This window comes from Vombatus ursinus, unplaced genomic scaffold, assembly GCF_900497805.2.
Source record: "Vombatus ursinus unplaced genomic scaffold, bare-nosed wombat genome assembly UNPS02014811.1, whole genome shotgun sequence".
In the NCBI taxonomy this organism is placed as follows: domain Eukaryota; kingdom Metazoa; phylum Chordata; class Mammalia; order Diprotodontia; family Vombatidae; genus Vombatus; species Vombatus ursinus.
In genome coordinates, this window is record NW_020954589.1 from 17,810,039 (window position 1) to 17,831,321 (window position 21,283).

The 21,283-nt window shown below is 43.3% G+C and overlaps 1 protein-coding gene across 2 annotated transcripts in view; it reads right to left on the bottom strand.

Annotated features, from left to right (window-relative positions):
* LOC114053500 (molybdenum cofactor biosynthesis protein 1-like) overlaps positions 1 to 21,283 on the bottom strand; it is a 40,906-nt gene that overhangs the window by 16,055 nt on the left and 3,568 nt on the right. For both annotated transcript variants that reach the window (XM_027876608.1, XM_027876609.1), the window contains exons 2-4: positions 5,751 to 5,883; positions 4,895 to 5,062; positions 1,900 to 2,064 (exon numbers count right to left, since the gene is read on the bottom strand). In XM_027876608.1, coding sequence (XP_027732409.1) covers positions 1,900 to 2,064; positions 4,895 to 5,062; positions 5,751 to 5,883 — 466 coding nt within the window. The remainder of the gene's footprint in view (positions 1 to 1,899; positions 2,065 to 4,894; positions 5,063 to 5,750; positions 5,884 to 21,283) is intronic.

Below are 21,283 nucleotides of genomic sequence, written 5' to 3' on the forward strand. Positions count from 1 at the left end.
CTGGAATCTCTCAAAATTTTCCTTATCATTTTATTTTATTTATTTATTTATTTATTTATTTTTAGGCAAATGGGGTTAAGTGACTTGCCCAGTGTCACACAGCTAGTAAGTGTCAAGTGTTTGGTCTGAGGCCTGATTTGAACTCAGGTCCTCCTGACTTCAGGGCCAGTGTGCTCTATCCACTGCGCCACCTAGCTGCCCCTCCTTATCACTTTAGCACAAAATCTCCACTCATACTACCACCCTAATTCAGAACATCCTGCAAAGTGTGATGCTTGAATAATGTTTCCAACATACAGCTCCAATCCCCATCACTCGTGGTCAAAAACTTACAATGGCTCCTATTGCCTGCAACACACACACACACACACACACACACTCCCTCTCACACACACTTTCTCACACACATACACACACTCTCCCTCACACAAACACACTCACTCTCACACACTCACTCTCTCTCTCTCACACACACACATTCACACTCACACACACACATTCACACTCACACTTCTTCCCCTGGCAGTTCAGACCCTCCACACTCTGGACTCAACCATCCTTCTCTGCTTTTTTCAGACTTCCTCTTCTTTGTACACTCCATGTGCTAGACTAACCCAAATTGTTTCCCGACCTCTTACCGTCCTCTCCTTCCTCCATGCATGAGCACACCATATTCCCTTTGTGTGGGATACCCTCCCTCTTCAGTGACATCCTTTTCTTTAGGAACTCCACAAAGCCTTCTCTAATCCATTATGACTTAGTGATTTGTTTTTTTTCTTTCTTCTGAGTGAGAAGAAGCCTGGCATAGTGGATAAAGAGCTGGCCTTGGAGCCCAAAAGACCTGAATTCAAGTTCCATCTCAGACACATACTGGATGTATGCTCTACTCAATGAGTCTGTCTTGAAGAGAAGGTATCTATTTGCCCTGGAAGACAGTCTATCCAGGGGTGGGGAAGCTGCGACCTTGAGGCCACATGTGGCCCTCTAGGTCCCCAAATGTGGCCTTCTGACTGAATCCAAACTTCACGGAACAAATCATTTATTAAGGGGTCCGTTCCGTGAAGTCTGGACCTAGAGGTTTGGGGACCTAGGTCTCCAAATGTGGCCTTTGACTGAATCCAAACTTCATGGAACAAATCCTTTTATTAAGGGATTTGTTCCGTGAAGCTTGAACCTAGAGGGCCACGTGCGCCTCAAGGCCGCAGCTTCCCCAGCTCCAGTTCCTTGTCCTACTGAAATCACAGGACCAGTTCCTATCCCTGAGTTCCTTCAGTGCTTTTCTATCTTAAGGTACTTACAAATAAGAACAGTGCAACACAGAATGCAAGTGAGAGGGAGCACAGTATAATGGAAAGAACACTGGACTGGAATGCCAGACTCCTAGTCTGTACCCCCATCTCTGTATGACCCTTGGCAAGTTACTTCTCCTTTTATTTCTTCTAGTGTAAGGTGAAGGTTTGAGACTAAAGTTCTTTCCTACTCTGAAATTCTGTGACTGTGTCACAATCTCCCCTGCTAGACTATAAGCTCTTTAAGGGCAGGGACAAGGTCTTGTTCATCTTTGTGCATGGCACGGAATATATAGTAAGTGCTCAAATAATACTTAAGTGAATTTAAATGATTTTTTAGAAGCATTCAGCAAGTCTTGAGCTGACTCTGGTCTGGGAAATCTCAGGTCAGTTTCCTCTTTCTTCTTACTCCTCCATCTTTAACATTTCAACATCTCCTTAGTTGACTTTGGGATAAGAGGAATGACAGAGACAATGGAAAATGACCAGTTCAACCTCACCACCAACCCTTGGCTAAGAAACCAATATGGATTGACTCCATATTACCTCCACCTGAACCCATCCATTCCCTAGTAATGGTGCCACCCTCCCATAGATCTGCTCTGGTCACCTTTCCTACGAGTGATGAACTCAAACTTTGCTGGCACTAGGGTGTCTAGGCTGATGTTGATGGCATTGAGCCCAGCTCCCTGGAGCCTAGGTAGGAGCCGGGCAAGGTTGATCCCATTGGTGGTGATGGCGATGGTCTTCAGGCTGTCCAGCTGTTGAAGTTGAGCTGTGGGGTAAACAGAAAAGAGGCAATGAAGGAACCAAATTCTGACTAGTTTGTGTTCCCCAAAGGAAGGTGAAGCTTTTTGGCCAAAAGAAGATTTTTCAACCCTCTTTGGATCTTTATTATTCAGGCTGTTCCTGGAACCTTAGATAATAGGGATGGAACTGTTAATTATGTCAAATGCCACAAAACTCACCATACCCAATAACTTGACTTTTTTTTTTTAAGCAATATGGTGGTTTTCAACATGGACCCCTCTACCCTAGCTTCCCACTCCCACTCTCCGCTCTACTCATTTGCTTGTGAGCATTTTCAGTTCAGCTCTATGCTTGAACTTGAGCCCAGAGCCAATGAAGAAATCAGGCAAGTGAGACCATGAAACCAGGCAGTGGGCCTATAGTGAGATGTGGAATTGGTTCAGTTTCACTGTGCGGTTCCTCCCTTGCCAAGAGTAGGGAAAGATTTTCAGTATTTCCTAAAGGAGACACTGGTTAGTTGTATGGGTGGGTGAGTGGGAGAGGTAGTGGAGGCAAGGAACAGGGGCAACTTTCATAGTATCATAAGATTCAGAGCTAAACAGAACCACACCAGTCATGTAGACCACAGGTGTTAAACAGGTTGCACAATCCATATGAGGCTGAACCAGATTAAAACGTAATTGGGAAATATTTCACATAATAAATTGAAATACAATAGCACGTAGATAGCATTAATATATGGTTTTCTAAGTCAATACACAGCCCACAGAGATCCTGATGAACAGTTTAGTGTCTATATTTCTACCTGAGTTTGACACCACTGAGCCAGACCAACTCCTCCACTTTAAAAGGTCCAGAGCTGGGCAGGGATTTAGCTAAGATTACACGGCTAGAAAAGCTACACAGCTGGGATTCAGACTGATCTTTTTACTACAAGGTTGGTCCCCCTTTCCCAAGCCCATTTCTCACCCTCAGATTTGACCTGATACAGCTGTTTTCATTGAAGAAATATTAAGCAACAATATGAGAATCAGACTCCGAGTTCAAATTTGGCCTTAGACACTAGCTGTGTGACCCTGGGCAAGTCACTTAACCCTGTTTGCCTCAGTTTCCTCATATGTCAAATGAGCTGGAGAAGGAAACGGCAAACCACTCCAGTATCTTGGCCAAGAAAACCCCAAATGAGGAGCTGAGAAGCGCAGTGGATAGAACACTGGGCTTGGAATCAGGAAGACTCATTTTCCAAATCTGGCCTTAGACATTTCCCAGCTGTGTGACACCGGACAAATCACTTAACCCTGTTTGTCTCAATTTCTTCATCTATAAAATGAGTTAGTGAAGAAAATAGCAAACCACTACAGTTATCTCTGCCAAGAAAACCCCAAATGGGGTCTCGAAAAAAGTCGGACATGACTGAAACAACTGAATAACAACAACAAAACAATATGAGGCTAAGATAAGATTATGCCTTAGAGGTGAAAGTGTGTACCAGCAAGTGACACAAAATGTAAGAGATCACAGCTGCACTTTTTTTTTAAAAGCTCTCCTAGGGAGGGAGGTGCTTTACCTGCCATCCTCCCATCCAGAGGCTTGGAGACTGATCCACCCAGCTAGCTTTAGAGGCCAAATCACAATCTGGGCTCTAGCTACTGATGCTATGTAGCCCATCACCCCTCATACCTATGACCACCACCCATAGCCCATCATATCTGTAAAGAGAGCTGTGGCATACTGGCAAGAGCCCTAGATCTGAGGGAGTCCTGGCCCCATTACTAACTTACTGTGTGACCCCAAGCAAATCCCTTCACCTCTCTGAGACTCATTTTCTTCCTTAACAGAATAAGGATAGTGATAGCTGTACTCGCTGCTTTCTAAAGTTGGTGCGAGGATCTGAAGAAACAAAAAAATGAAAGTACTTAGTTGACTATATCCTGCCAGCTGTTATCACTATGTCTGATCCAGATCCCCACCCACCCGGCCTCCAGAAAGATAATGGTGGAGACTTGGCTGAGGTGGGGTGAGGGTCTCTGAGAGGAGGGAGATGAGGAGGAAGCTGGCAACAAGCAGAGTTTATGGGGTTCAGGGTAATTCTGAGAATACAGCCTGACCCCCAAGGCAACACCCAGGAGAGCCCAGCTCCCCCAAGGAGGCCATTTTCTTTGCATGAATGTCCCAATATCCCTGAGAGAGTGCTTTTTAGGGGGAGGTGGGGAGGACAGAGATAACAATAGAGTAATCATAGAATTTATAACTGGAAGGGATCTTACAGATGAATCAGGCCAACCCTCTCATTTTATAGATGAGGAAATTGAGGCCCAGAGAAGGGAAATTACTTGTCCAAGGTCACAATATGGTAAGTAGCAGAACTAGGATTTGAAGCCAAGCTCACTCCAAATTTAGGGCTCTTGCCATATAACCACACACTCATACAATAAGTGACTAGAAGCAGGAAGGCTGGATTGAAATGCTATCAGGATTTGGCTTAAAAAGTGGGGCACAGCTCAGGGTGGGGCACAGATGAAAAGTCAAGGAGCTGAGTGGTAGGGGAGGGAAAGGGCAGAGGGCAGGGGCTGGAAGGAGATGAAGTGGGTCAGGAGGTGTGCAGAATTCAAGGCTGAAAAGCAGTGTCGTAACAGAGCCAGGTGGCTCCTGCCAACAGCAGCTGGAGACTTCAAGTCACAGGACAAGCACACGGCATATTTTACAGACACCTCCGGAAAGTCAAGGGCCAGAAAGTGCTAGACTCAGCCCAGAAAGCCATCACACCCAATCGGATGACTGTGTCTGGGGTGAGAAAGGAGGGAAGGGGGTAGCAGGGACAGAGGGTGAAAGTTCCAGATTCAGCCAGGACTCACCCACAATGTCTACCACGTCAGGTCTGATGAGAGGTTCCCCACCCGTGAGTCGGATCTTGTCTACCCCTTCCTTCACAAAGAGCCGGGAAAGGGTCAGAATCTCCTTCGTGGTCAACAGGTCGGCCTTGGGAGTCAGCGGGACGCCCTCCTCAGGCATACAGTACTGACCTGGGAAGAGGGGGTGATAAGTAGGGAGAGTAGTTAGGTCTGAGGCTCTCTCAAAGAGCAGTCTTCTGTTTCCTCCAAGTCTTATGCTCCCCTAACTATAACATATAGTCACAATCTTCACCCTAAACACAACTACAACCCTGACCCCAGCCTAATCCAGACCTGACCCTAACGCCCAACCGAAATCTTAATCTTTTTTTTATTCTGAACTTAATAAAACAAGCATTTCCATAACATAGTAGAATAGAAAAAAAAGATGATTGCATATGAAACTGCAAATCTATTATGTGTAACTTGCTAGTTCTTTTATAAATATAATAAAATTATCGTGTAACTTTCTTTTTTTCCTTTTTCCTCCCTCCTCCCCCTCCCTAGATGGCTACCACATCCTAAATCTTAATCTTAAAAATCCAGTCTACTCCTTGTCCTAGTCCTAACCCAATCCTAAATTTCATCCCTTCTGTTGAAATGCTGATTATTGGAGCAGGTAAGTATGGAAGCTCCACGTCCACAGTGGACAGTAAAAAAAGCAGCCATGAACTCTTCTCTGAGCGGTTGGAAGGCTTCCTAGAGGAAGTGAGACCTGGCAGTCATTTAATTAATGGGGCAGATGTTTGGCTGGCTGGGATGGTGAGAGTGGAGAGCCAAAATCGTATCAATGGGGGGAGAAAGGAGAGTACCAACTTACAGCGAAGGTTACATTTCTCAGTGAGGGAAATGCGCAGATAGTTGTGTCTTCTGCCAAAGCTGTCTGTGAGGAAAGCAGAGAAGGGGACAGCACGATCTCGTAGGAACTCCCTCCTCCTGGCTGGGGATAACGCCTGCAGAGATGAATCAGCTGTTATTTATTAAGCACTTAGTATGTGCCAGGCTCTGCACTAAGAAGTATTGAGGAATACAAAGAAAGATAAAGAAGGGTTAGGGTAAGGAAGAGAAAACCTCTCCTAGAATGGTTCCTGATCATCCTGTTTATTAATCAATCAAAAATTGGGACACAGCGCACTATTGGTGGAGTTGTGAACTGATCCAACCATTCTGAAGAGCAATTTGGAACTATGCCCAAAGGGCTATAAAATTGTGTATACCCTTTGACCCAGTAATACCACTACTAGGTCTGTATCCCAAAGACATCATAAAAAAAGGGAAAAGGACCTACCTGTGCAAAAATATTTCTAGCAGTTCTTTTTTTGTGGTAGCAAAGAATTGGAAATTGAAGGGATGCCCATCAACTAGGAAATGGCTGAACAAGTTGTGGTATGTGAGTGTGATGGAATACTATTGTGCTATGAGAAATGATGAACAGGCTGACTTCAGAAAACCTGGAAAGACTTACATGAACTGATGCTGAGTGAAGTGAGCAGAACCAGGAGAACATTTTACACATTAATCTTAACACTGTGCAATGATCAACTATGATTGACTCAGCTCTTCTCAGCAACACAATGATCCAAAACAATTCCAAAAGACTCATGATGGAAAAGGCTATCCACACAGATGGAAAGAATTGATGCAGTCTGAATGCAGATCAAAACATACTATTTTCACCTTTTTTTGGTTTTTTGTGTGTTTTTTTTTCATTTTGTTCTGTTTTTCTTTCACAACATGATTAATTTTGAAATATGTTTTACATGATTGCATGTGTATAACCTATATCAGATTGCTTGCTGTCTTGGGGAGGGGGAGGGGAGGGAAGGAACTCAAAATCTTTCAAAAAATGAATGTTGAGAATTGTCTTTGCATGTAATTGAGTATACAAAGAAAGGCAAAAATAACACCTGCCTTCAAGGAGGTTATATTCTAATGATGTAGACAACATGTAAATAAATATGAACATGTAAAAACACAGAGTAAATAGAAGGGCAGCTAGGTGGTGCCATAGTGTACAGAGTGCTGGGCCTGGAGTCAGAAAGACTCATCTTCTGAATTCAAATCTGACCTCAGACATTTACTAGCTGTGTGACCCTGGGCAAGTCACTTAACCCCGTCTGCCTCAGTTTCCTTATCTGTAAAAATGAGCTGGAGTATGGAATGGCAAACCACTCCAGCATCTTTGCCAATAGAACCCCAAATGAGGTCACGAAGAGTCAGACACGACTAAAATAATTGAACAATAATGGAGAAAAGTGGAAGGCAATCTTAGAGGGGAAGGCACTTTATCGTCCCTTACAGGTGGCTAAATGCCACTGACTTGTCCAAGCTCTTTCCCATTTGTGGTCTCATGCTGACCTGGTAGGACAGGGTTAGGGATCAGGGATCATTCTCCCTATTTTACAGACTAGAGAACTGAAGCCCAGAGCTCAGGTCACAAACTGAGCCACAGTCCCTCTCCATCCCACATTTTCCTGGTTCATAGATGTAGGAGGCTCAAGTTTTCAGAGTATAATGGAAAGATTATAAGGTTTGGGGTCAAGAGACATAGTGAACATGAGATAATATGATCAGAGATTTAGAGCCAGAAAGGAACTTGAAAACTAGATAACCTAACACTTTCATTTTATTGATGAGGAACTGAAGGCGAAGAAGGTTAGATGCCTTACCCAAGGTCATATAGATAATAAATAGCAGGCAGGATTTGAAACTAGCTCCTATGACTGAAAAGCTAGTGTTCTTTCTACTGTATGCTGTGTGACCATGGGCAACTCACTTAACCTCTCTGGGTCTCAGGTTACTCACATATTAAGAGAAAATGATAACATACTACTAACCTCAAGAGACTGTGTGAGAGAAAAGTGTTTTACCAGTTCCAATCAACTAAAACAAAACAAAACAAAACTAGGGGGTTAGACTACATAATTGCTAAGATATTTTATGAGGTTAAGTAATTTATTATTTTTACATTTAAATAAATCCCTGAAGAATCTATAATTTCATCAGTATAGGAACTGCCAGTATGGAAATTCTCTCCTCCACCAATGCAGACTGCAACCAGACTATGACTTATCTACTTATGTCCTAATAAGTTGCCTGAGACACTAAGAGAATACGTGATTTCACTCTGTAATTACTAATGGTAGGATCTGACACTAGGTCATAGGATCATAGGTCCAGAGGAGACCTCAGAAGCCATGGAGTCTAACCCCATCATTTCACAAATGAAGAAACTGAGGTTTAGGGGTTGAAGCGATTTGCTCAAGAACACACAAAGAGCTTAAAGTTCAGAGGTAGGATTTGAACTCAGGTCCTCTGCCTCCAGAGCCAGTTCCCTTTCCACTGTATCACTCTGCCTCCTTCCTGATTCAAAGTTCATCACTCTATCGAATAGAACACTGCCTCTCATTATTATTTCTACATTTCTACAATTATTCTAGTAATAATTCTACAATGATTGTTTCTACAATTATAGTAATAAGAAGACACAGTAATTCACAAAAATGATCTACCAAGTTGTAGAGGGGTTGTTAATTGCACTGATGAAAGGAATACTCCCACCTAAGAAATCACATATCTTTGAAGTACTGTTTACAACTTGTTTCTGTCATGTCCAACTCTTCGTGACCCCATTTGGGGTTTTCATGACAGAGATGCTGGAGTGGTTTGCCATTTCCTTCTCCAGCTCATTTTACAGATGAGGAAACTGAGGCAAAGAGGGTGAAGTGACTTGTTCAGGGTCACCCAGATAGTAAGCATCAGAGGCCAGATTCGAGCTCACTGTTATCTACTGTTCCACCTAGCTGCCCTGTAGTTTACAACTATAGAGTGCTTTTATCTCATAAATCCTCTTCACTGAAAGAATGAGGTAGGGAACACAAGTATTACCTGACTTCTTTACTCTAAAAATCACTGGCTTCTCACTTATTGTTGTTGTTCATTCTTTGCTCTTGAAGAGAACCAATGACCTCAGGAGGGTGATGCCTTGACTTGCAAGTGAATTAGATTTAAGTGAGGCAGGGCTGTGCAAAGTCATCAGCCTCACTCTCTCCTCCAGAGTCATGGGAGTCCAGTGGCAAGACATAGGTCATGACGACTGGGGATGTCTCTGGATGTAGTGGGAGACCTTGACCTTTTAAGGTAAAGTCTTTCCCAGGTGTCAGTTTGTCTTCAGACAAATGCCCATTCAATAATGAAAGGTTAGATAAGAACTGAGGCAAAAGATGTTTGCTTTCACAAAAGAATCAATCTGGGAGGGGAAGACCGTCAGAGTTTCTGGCCAGAACAGAAACAATTGCTATTTACATTCACTCTGAACTATCAAAGCCCAAACAATGAACTGGCTTCCCAGTGCCTATTAAATAAAGGACAAATGCCTAAACCAGGCATCCAAGACCCCCTACTTCACTCCATGACCACTTCCTCACCAGCTGTTCTGCCATGGGGACTGGACACAATACCCTAGAGGACTTAAGCCTCTGAAAGTTCTTTTTCTTTTCTTTTGGCCAGGTGATTCCGGGTTAAGTGACTTGCCCAGGGTCCCACAGCTAGTAAGTATCAAATGTCTAAGGCTGGATTTGAACTCAGGTCCTCCTGACTCAAGGGCTGGCGTCAAGTTCTAATTGGTGAGTGTCCCATGGGTGGCCAACTATACTTGGCTGGCTGCTCTAGCCATGCTTCACTTGACTTCCCTGCCTGCCATCTTCTCAATACCACCTGGATCAAAGACAATGATGTATTGGATCAAACCAATACCACCACTGCTCCTAGAAAGGGTGTCCAAATCTACTCCCTTGTGGCTCCACTTACTTTCCCTGTAACTAGGGGTGTGCTGTAGCCTGATTGTTAAATTTTCAGTGAAAGCATTTATAACTTGGACATCAGCAAAGGCTACAAATCGGGCTTGAATTATTGTTTTGTTGAAAGTCTAGACTCAAGAAAGTAAAGGAAAAGGTGAGTAATTTGGATTAGACTTAAAAATTTATTTTGCTCACATTTTTTTCCAGAAAGCCAGTTGTTAAACATTTACCAGTATAACCCCTGCTTATAAGGGGCAGCTGGGTGCTACAGTGGATACAGTACCAAGGCTGGAGTCAGGGAGACCTAAGTTCAAATCTGGCCTCAGACACTTACTAGCTGTGTGACCCTGGGCAAGTCATTTAACTCTGTTTGCCTCAGTTTCCTCATCTGTAAAATGGGCTGGAAAAGGAAATGGCAAACCACTCCAGTATCTCTGCCAAGAAAACCCCAAATGGGGTCATGAAGAGTCAGACCAAGTGAAACCATTACTGTTGTTCTTCGTGCTTGGTTCTTGAAGAGGGCCATTCTGCTCTCTTGGAACTTACATCCTAGGGGAAAAGATAACACATAAGGGGAAATAGTGGCTTGGAAAGGGAGTTTTGGTGTGAAATGAATGAATAAGAACAACAACCCCTGCCTATAACTTTCCAAAATAAAATTCCCCTCCTTACCCCCGGCTCTCCTATAGGTATGGAATCCTCCTGGCAGAATTTAAGCTCTTTGAGGGTAGGGAGTGGTTTGCTTTTCTAGCTATATCTCCGGGGCTTAGCAAGATGCTTAGCACGTAGTAAGCATTAATAAGTGCTTTTTCATTCATTCACTCACTGTCTCATCTCACACAACTCAGCCAAATATACTCCACATTCTAGCCAAACTGGACTGCTCTTCATTCCCCATTCTCAACCTGCCATTAAAGTCTTTCCTTTCATTCTGCCACGCCTGGAATGGATTTCTGGTCACTTCCATCTGTTTAAGTATCTCCCTTTACAGGCCAACTCAGATGCCACTTCTTCTGGGAAGCCTTCCAATCCCAACCCCATCCCCACCCCCACTTGAAAGCAATCTCTGCTTTCTCCAATTCCTCGTAGTACTTTTCCTAGACTTCTCCTTTGAATTTCTCTTTCCCTTACCCTTACATTATAGTTAATTGTGTCTATCTTTTTCATTTAAAGCTAATAATCATATCCTTGAAAGGAGAGTCTGTGGAATCATAACATTAGACACCTCATACCATTGGACCCAATGGTCTCACTACTAGGAATATATGTACCCCAAAGAGGTCATTAACAGGAAAACAAGGCTTAATCTATACTAAGATATTCCTAGCAGTGCCATTTGTAAAAGCAAAAAAAAAAAAAGATAGAAACAAACTAGGTGCCCAATGATTAGAGATTGGTTGAAAAAAATTGTTCTGTGAATATAAAGGAATATTGTTGGTGTTCATTCCTTTCAGTTGTATCGATTCTTTATGACCCCATTTGGGATTTTCTTAGCAAAGATACTAGAATGGTTTGTCATTGACTTCTCTAGCCCATTTTACAGATGAGAAAACTGAGATAAACAGGGTTAAGTGACTTGCCCAGGGTCACACAGTTACTAAGTGTCTAAGGTCAGATTTGAACTCGAGGAAAATAAAGTCAACCCTGATTCCAGGGCCAGCACTCTATCCACTGCACCACCTAGCTGCCCAATGGAATATTACTATACCATAAAAACCAATGGCCACAAGATTTGGTGGATAAAGAGCTGGTGATGTTGGCAGGAAGTCCTGTTTCTAACACATCCTGACTGTGAGATGTCTTCCTGACTCCAGGCCAGGCACTCTATCCACTGAGCCACCTAGCTACCCAAGTTCCCAGTTGGGGAGGAAAAAAAAATTCCCTCTATCAATGCAGATCAGTAAACTACTCTGCAATTTATCATTGTCTATACCTTCTCAGTGCCTCTGGTAACTCATTACGATGACAGGTTGAGTAGTGGCTAGAGTGCCTGGCCCGGAGTCAGGAAGACTCATCTTGCTGAGTTCAAATCCAGCATCAGACATTTACTAGCTATGTAACCCTGGGCAAGTCACTTCACCCTGTTTGCCTCAGTTTCCTTATTTGTCAAAATGAGTTGGAGAAGGAAATGGCAAGTCCCTCCAGTATTTTGGCCAAGAAAACCCCAAATGGGGTCATGAAGAGTCAGACACAAGTGAAGAAACAGAAAAACAACAATACTGGGAACCAGACCACAGGTCCATGGAACATTCTTTTTATTTCAAAGAACTAATTAGTATGAAGAATTCACAGAAATACAGCAAGACTTACATAACCTGATTCCAAGCAAAGAAAGCAGAGCCAAAAGAACAAAACATGTGAAGGCAACTACAAGGTCAATAATAATAGCAACAAAACTCATGTTATATAACCAGAACAGTTGAACAGGATCAAAAATAGAAGGTCAGTTTGACACTACTATTTAAAGTCAACAAAACTCATCTTTCAAAGTGGGTCAACAATTAATAAATAACAAGTTAGAGACACACATGAATTTATTTACATTCCCTTGTTTTTGTTTGCTTTCAATTGCATGCTCATTTTTCTTAAGTTCTCGGTCATCTATTGGGACTATAATTGTAATATTTATTCAGACTTCCATTCATGTTTGTTCTTTAAAAGAATGCATGAAACTATAGCACAAAAGTCACTAAATTCTGCATATCTTTTGACTGAGGATACCACTGCTAGGCCCATATCCCCACAGAGATCAGAGAGAGAAGAAAAGGATCTAAATGGACAAAAATATTTAAGGAAGCTCTTTTTGTTATTACCGAGAACCAGAAACTAAGGAAGGTGAACATTAATCAAGGAGGATCTAAGCAAATTATGGTATGTGAATGCAATAGTATATTATTCCACCAAAGAAACCTGGGAAGAATTATATGAACCTATAATTGAGTAGAGCTAAGAGAACAATTTCTGCAATAATATCAAGACAGACAACTTTGCAAGCCCTAACAACCCTGATCAATGCAATGACTGACCATGATTCCAGAGGACAGAGAATGAAGCATATTACCCACCCATTGAGAGAGGTAATGGTCCCACGATGCAGAATAAGAAATACATTTTCAGACACAGCAATGCAGGAATTTGTTTTACTTGGCTATGCACATTCATAATAAGGACTATGATTTTCTTTTTTTCCGATTGGAATGGAGTGGGAAGGAGAGAAGGAACAGGGATAAGCAAACAAACAAAAGAAAGAAAATAAAGAAAAAAGGGTAATTGAAGCAGTTTTTATTTTATAAATGCACAGAGGAGAATGAAGTCCAGAAAGAATCACAGATAAACAAAACAACTTTGAAAGTTACATGTTGAATATATATTTTTTTAAAAAGCAAGCTGTACAAAGCAGAGATCCACACAGTTCAAACAATATCCTCTTCTGTTAAACTCTGTCTATGGAAATATCCTCTTTATTTGGTGTTTATGTTCAGAACTTAAGAAAAAAACAAGGTCAAATATCTCTCCTCTCTGGTACCTAGCACAATGCTTTGAACACCATAAACATTTAATAAGTTAGAAAAAAATCTTTCCTTTTTTCCCCTCCTCTATATCTCTGAACACATTCTCTCCATTAACGATGTCACCACCCTCCTAACTATTCCTTGCCTGGGCCATTGCAATATTTTCCAAATTGGTCTCCTAACCTCAGGACTTTTTTCACTCAAGTTGTTCCTCCATGGAGCTGCCAAAGTGATTCTTCCTAAATCTCATGGATTGAATATAGTCCATTGTCTCCCAATGGCCTCTAGGACCAAATAGAAACTCTTCCATTTGGCATTTAGAGCTCTTTGCAACCAGGCTCTATCCTACTTTTCCAGACTTATGAAACATTACTTTCCTCCACATTCTATGGCCCAGTCTCACTGACCTACACACAACACTCCATCTCCTCTCTCGATCTAGGTATTGATTGTCTGCCATGCCTGGAATACACTCCCTCAGCTTCACCTTTTCAAATTTCTGATTTCCTTCAAGTGAGACCCTCCTACATGAGACCCTCCTACATATTAGTGCCCTCCCCCTCAAAGTTATCTTACATCTGTTTTGTTATACACATGCAACTTGTCTCCCCTGTTGGAATGTAAGCTCTGGAGGGCAGGACTATTTCATTTTTGTCTTTGTATGCCCACTGCCTATCACAGAGCCTGGCTCATAATGTATAGCTTAATAAATGCTTATTGATTAATTAACTGAACTGATGATTGGCCTGTTTCTTAAAGATGGAGTATCTGGGGGCTGGTAGGCAGCACAGTGGATAGAGTACGGTCCTGGAGTCAGGAGGACCTGAGTTCAAATCCGGCCTCAGACACATAACACTTACTAGCTGTGTGACCCTGAGCAGTCACTTAACCCCAATTGCCTAGTGGGAAAAAAAAAGATGGAGTATCTGAGGCTCACAAATTAAATGACTTGGCCCAGTTCACTTCCCAGTCAATGGTAGGAACAGAAACAGAACCCAAGCAATCTGACTCCAAATACAGAGCTATTTCCACTATATTGAGTGATACAATATATATATATATATATAGCATTTTGAAAACTTTAAGAGGATACTAGGGGTGGGGAGCATGTGGCCTCGAGGCCACATGTGACCTTCTAGGTCCTTGGGTGCAGCCTTTTGACTGAGTCCAAGTTTTAAGAACAAATCCTTTTATTAAGGGGATTTGTTCTGTGAAGTTTGGATTCAGTCAAAGGGCTGCACTTGAGGACCTAGAGGGCCACACGTGGCCTCAAGGCCAGATGATAACATTAATGATAATAATGATGCAAAGAAGAAGAAGAAGAAGAAGAAGAAGAAGAAGAAGAAGAAGAAGAAGAAGAAGAAGAAGAAGAAGAAGAAGAAGAAGAAGAAGGAGGAGGAGGAGGAGGAGGAGGAGGAGGAGGTGGAGGAGGAGGAGGAAGAGGAGGAGGAGGAGGAGGAGGAGAAAGAAGAAGGAGAAGAAGAAGAAGGAGGAAGAGGAGAAAAAGGAGGAGAAGGACAAGAAGGAAGAGAAGAAGAAGGAAAAGAAGAAGAAGGAAGAGGAGGAGGAGGAGGAGGAGGAGAAGGAGGAGAAGAAGGAGAAGAAGAAGGAGAAGAAGAAGGAGGAGGAGGAGGAGGAGAAGGAGGAGGAAGAGGTTATTTCTCATCTTTGCACCTAGCAACTTGTACCACTCCACACTTGTTTCTCCTCCCAGGAGAGAAAGGTTTATTCCCAACTGTAGGAACACAAGCTCACTTTCCCCATCCCCTTAACTACCCTCTCGGCTAAGCTTTCAGGCCTCCTCAGCCCAAAGGAGGTGTCAAGGCAGTAGCAGAGCCTGGGGGGAGGGAAAGGAGAGGCAGGCAGAGGGCTAAGGGAATTGGTGAGATTTCAGAAATAAAAGGATACAGGAACTCTGGGAGTAGGCACAAGGTAGGACCCCAACCCAGATCAGTCACACACTGGGGTCAGGTTATGGGGCAGAGTATCCAGGGCCTTCGGTTCCTGGACTATTGGAATGGTCTTCTGGTTGGTGTCCCTGCCTCAGTTCTCTTCCCACTTCATTCCATTTCTCTACTCAGCTCCCAAAGTAACCTTCCTGCAAATCTGACCTCGGCACACCTCTCCCCTCAACTCAATAAACTCCAATGGCTCCCTATTACTTTTAGGATCAAACAGAAAATCCTATTTGATTTTTTGAAACCTTTCACAACCAAGCCCTTGCTATATTTCCAGTTTTTTTATACTTTACTCCTCTCCACCTGCCATATAATCCATTGCCACTGGCCTTCTTGTAGGTCCTCCATTTTCTGACTCCTTTTGACTCGATGTCCACCTGGAATTCTCTCCCTCCTCCCCTTTACCTCCTGGCTTCCCAGGCTTCCTTTAAGACTTAATCAAATCTCATTTTCTGCAAGAGGCCTTTCTTGCTCCCCACCAGCGATAGTGCCTTCCCTCTGAGATCATGTTCCATTTACATTGTAGTTATCTTCTACGTACATCCTTGTTTTTGTGTTATTTCCCCCATTAGAACGTGAGCCCCTTGAGGACAGGGATCATATAGTAAGGCTGAGTAAACGTTAATCTAGATTGTCTTTCCCTCGGTGTCTCATGTTCCTGGTTCTGTCCCCATCATTTTTTCCAATAGGAAAGAGCTGTTGTTGTTGCTGTTCTGTTGTCTGTCCTTTGTTTTTGAAGATGACTAATGACTTCACAAGTGAGGTCTACACTTGGGCATAAATTGGATTTAAGTGAGGCAGAGTTGCACAGAGTTATCAGCTTCTCTCTCTTCAGCGTCATCAAAGTCCAATGGCAAGACAAAAGTCAGGATGACTGGTGATGGCCCGGGATGCAGTGGATGACCTTGGTGTCTTCAACGTCTGACAGGCTCTAAGCGCTCCTCAGTGCCTGCTTCAGTCGCCTTTGTGGCTATTGGAACAATTTGCTCTCAGTCACCATTCAGCCAGGGATAATTCTTCGAATACTTGAGGTAGACACCCCACTAATTCACCAACAGGTTTGAGGCCTGGCAGTTACCCTCAACCTGGTTTAGCCCACCTGCCAAGATGGTTTGCCAGGGTGTGGCCCCTGCACGTGCTACAGTTTCTTGGAGCCACAGGTAAAAGTTGGGTGACTGGCAGACACCAGAGGAGGATGAGCAGCCCTGAAAAGGGCTCAGCAAGCCCTCACACCAGAGGTGCTAGTCTTCCTTGAACACCACATACACCCCTACTCATCCTCATTGCCAAAAAGTAGAAGGGAGTGCATTAGGAGCAGAGAGTCCAGGGGTAGGTAAAAGGCTCAGGAAGGGCCAGGCACTAGGCTTGTACAAAGATGACTCCAACATCACTCATCTTCACTTACCCTTAGGAGCAACGATGAGACTCAGCTATTACGGGTTCAGAACAAAGGAGAAAATGCCTGGAAGGAGGCCACACAGAGCAACCCAAACTCATCCTTGGGAGAGAAGACTTGGAAATACAGACAAGAAAAGCCACCCGAAACCCCACTCTTGGATGGATAGCCCAAACCTCCAACCTCCATGTCCCACCCCTTTATCATGACCTCCCTGATATCATGGATCACCCTGACACAGAGTACTGGATTCTCCTTGAGGTTCATGTGGATATTCCAATATAAGTTAAAGGGAATGTAACATGGGGACACAGGAGAGGAAGACGACTCATTTCTTCCTAGATCAGAGAAGCTCATGACTTAAAAGACCCCAGATCTGGAACTAGAAGGGGCTTCAGAGGCCATGGGGTTCAACCCTCTCATTTTATAGTTGAAGCTGAGACAGAGAGTATAAGTAACTTGCCCAAGGTCACAAAAGCTGTTATTCTCAGAGCCAAGATCAGACCTCAGGTCCTTGGAAGATTAGCAGAAAGTGAGGGAGGGAGAGAGGGGGAGATAGTAAAATGGACATACCCCTGGAATGGAAACCAGGTCATGTGGGCTCAAATCCAAGCTCTCATACCCTAAGCAAATCCCCCAGGGCTTCAGTTGGCCCAGTTGTAAAATAAGGAAAGCGTCATTTCCTCCAAAGTTTGCCCTAGCTTTCCTTCCTCCTTTAATGAATGTCTTTACTGCTCAGATTTCACAGAACATTTTTTTTTTGTTTCTCTTCAAAGTACATATTTTTACAGTTCAGTTAAAGATTCAAGGGAAAGAGATCAACTGAGCATATAATAAAAATCTACCATGTACCCTGTATGTGGGATACAAAGAAAAAAAAATGGAATTGTCCTTGCCCTCAAGAAGTTATGTTGGGGGAGATGACATGTATATATGTCAATCAATAAATATTTATCGAGCACTTACTATGTGCCAAGTAGCTAGGTGGCTCAGGGACTCATAGTAAGGAAGACCATGGGCATTCACAGTTGTGTGACTTTGGGCAAGTCATTTAATCTCTGTTTACTTTCATCCACTAGAGAAAGAAATGGCAAACCACTCCAGCATCTTTGCCAAGAAAACCCCACATGGGGTCACAATGTGTCACACACAACTGAATGACTAAACAATAATATTCCAGGCACTGTGCTAAATAAATAAAAAGCACTTGCAATTAAAAAAATGAGGCAGGGGCAGCTAGGTGGCACAGTGGATAGAGCACTGGCCCTGGAGTCAGGAGGACCTGAATTGAAATCTAGCCTCAGACACATTACACTCGCTAACTGTGTGACTCTGGTCAAGTCACTTAACCCCAACTGCTTCACCAAAAAAAAATAAATAAATAAATCAAATAAAAAAGAGGCAAAAGACAGTCCTGTCCTCAAGAAGCTTACAGTCTAATGGGGGAGACAACATGTACACACCTAAATATATACAAAATAAATGCCAGGTTATTTGATGAGAAGAGTCACTAGTGGGGGAGGGGGTGAGAAGAAACTCAGGAAGACTTCTTGATCTGAGGTTTGAAGGCAACAGAGATTCTAAGAGCTGAGCCTAGAAGGGGAGCCAGGAATGAGCAGAGAGGGCATTCTTGGCATGGGGATTTTGTTTTGTTCAGTCCTTCAGTTGTGTCTGACTCTTCTTGACCATACTGTCCATGGGGCTTTCTTGGTAAAAAAATTGGAGTGGTTTGCCACTCCCTTCTCCAGTGGATTAAGACAAACAGAAGTTAAATGATTTGCCCAGGGTCATATAACTAGTAAGTGTCTGAGGCTGGATTTGAACTCAGGTCTTCCTGACTCCAGCACCAGAGCACTACCCACTGTACCACCTAGCTGCCTCCAAGGCATAGGAGGTGCTGTTGAGTTGTTTTTCAGTCCTGTGCAACCCCATTTATGGTTTTCTTTGCAAATATACTGGAGTGGTTTGCCATTTCCTTCTCCAGCTCATTTTACAGACGGGGAAACTGAGGCAAACAGAATTAAGTGACTTGCCCAGGTTCACACAGATAGTAAGTGTCTGAGGCCAGATTTGAACTCAGGAAGACGAGTCTTCCTGACTCCAACCGAGTACTCTATTTGCTATACCACTAGCTGTCCAAGGTATAGTGGACAACTGCATAAAAAGCAGAGAGATCAAGATATATGTCAACGAATGACAAGTGTCAGGAACAGCAAGAAGCCCAGTTTTCCTGGGCCACAGGGTATGTGAAGGGGAGTAATATCAATAAGTCATGCTAACAAGACATGTTGGTTAGATAAGGTCCTGAGCACGCAGGTACGTGAGATCCAACCAGAAGCAATCAAGCTTTGCTCCGGGCTGTCCCTGAGTGACTTATCACAGTATAAGGAAGCTATTCCAACATGCTTTACAGATGTTCTGATCCTGAGCAAGGCAGACATGAATGCATCTCTTTGTTAGCAAATGACTGCACCTCAGGCACTCATCAGTCACTGGAGGGACTGGTGTTTTTCTGTTGGCATGACCTCTAATGCCCTCTGTGGGTTTGTAGAGGATGCACCAAGTCAGATCAGTCTGCACCACTCAGTATCCAGTGCCTGTACCTGTCCATTTTAGGGGTTGTGGAGAGGCCTAAGGTAAGAGAGAGGAGACAGGACCTGTGACCTCATTAGTTGGGAATGACCCCTCCACCAATATAGACTGGCTCTTGCTCTGCAAGTCCTAGAGTTGCCTAGGGCACTGAAAGGTTAAATATCTTGTCCTGACAATCTATGTCCAAGGTAGACTCGAACTCTAGGAGGCAGCTAGGTGGTTCAGTGGATAAAGCACTAGGCCTAGAGTCAGGAAGACCTGAGTGCAAATCTAGCCTCAGACGCTTCTTAGCTGTGTGACCGTGGGCAAGTCACTTAACCTCCGTTTGCCTTAATCTACTGGAGAAGCAAAAGGCAAACCACTCTAGTATCCTTGTCAAAAAAAAAAAAACCCACAAAAAAAAAAAGAAAAAGAAAAAGAAAACCCCATGGACAGCACTGGTGTGCTATGGTCCACAGGGTCAAAAAGAGTTGGATACGACTGAACAACAGACTTGTACCCAGGTCTTTCCAACTCTGAAGCTGGCTCTCCAATACTCTCTGCTGTTTCTCATCTGGAATATAGGTAATAATAAATGCTTGGTGAATAACTGATCAGATGTATTACTGTGGTATCACTAATCCTTTTGCCAGACCATGAATTTTACAAGGATAGGGACTAAGTTTTTTCTAAATTTTGTAACACTTTCCATGATGAACACAGTATTCTGTATACAGTATGCACTTAATAAATATATGTTGGATGAGTGACACTGTGCCTATCTTATGAAGGCAATATAGGTTTATAAGATTAGATGACATATCTAATAAAGGTGTCTTTTTATGGAAGTGGGAGGTATGGGTTACTGGGGAGCCCTAGATAACTGAAGGGGGAAATCAGGCTGCTTCCCCCACTCTTAGATTTTTCCCTTTTTCATTCCACCACAGCCACAACCAAGAATGTTTTATGACCAGGACAAAGACTCAAATGAAGCAAAGACCTCATCAACTTATCAGGAAGTAAGAAGAACAGGGTGGTGAAAGGAGCTTACCCCAGCCCACCATCCAGCAGCTCCCTATTTTAAATGATCATTGCTAATTAGATGCTAATCTCTTGCTCAAGATGGCTGAAATTCTTCAAGTGATGTTAGCACCCTCTAACTCAGGGGTTCTTAACCATTTCATGACATGAACCCCTTGTACAGTCTGGTGATGCCTATGGACCCCTTCTCAGAATGTTTTTAACAGCATAAAATATACAGGATAACAAAAGAAACCAATTATATTGAAATATGATTATCTATATTTATACCTTAAAACCAAGTTCATTGAGTCCCCAGGTTGAGAGCTCCTGCTCTAAATTCTGAGCCCTGCAATCCATTCCCTCTCCTCCTTAATGACCATTGTTAACCAGAAGCCGCCTAATTTCACCCAACTCACGGGAATCCCCAGGGCTTGAAATCTAGGCAGGGTGAAGAAGCCAGTCTTAGCTCGGACACAGGCCCATGTTCCTCCCTCCTGAGCTCTCAGTTCTAAATCCCTGATCATTGTCCAAAACAGCTCAGACCAAGGCTCCAAGAGTTCAGATATCTAAGGAAATCATGTTTATCCCAGGGTTTGGGTTTGTTTGTTTTTTTTTTTTTCTTTCTTCCCCTTAAAACTTCCATCCTGGTCTCCTCCCTCCCCCAAGGCTTACGTGTCCCACTCCTAGTGTATCCTCAAGGACTGACTAAAGGACTAAGGGTAGAGGAAGTTTAGGGGGATGGGGAGAATGGGAAAGTAAATCTAAGAAACCAGAAACTGAAGAAGGTGAGAAAGCCAAGGGGAATGATTCAGCAGGAAGCGAGTAAAGCAAGACTGGGAGGGCCAGGGAGATTTCGCCTTAAGGGTACAACCTGTGGTTTACTCAGTTTCTGCTGTCCTCTAACCTCTTCTCGCACATATGCCCCAGACAAACTTCCCCTTCTGAGAGAGAGAGAGACAGCCGGAGAGAGAGAGAGACAGCCGGAGAGAGAGAGAGCCTGAGTCAGACAGAGACAGAGCCAGAGTCAGACTGAGGGACAAAGACAGACAGATGAAGAGAGAGAGAGAGAGAGAGAGAGAGAGAGAGAGAGAGAG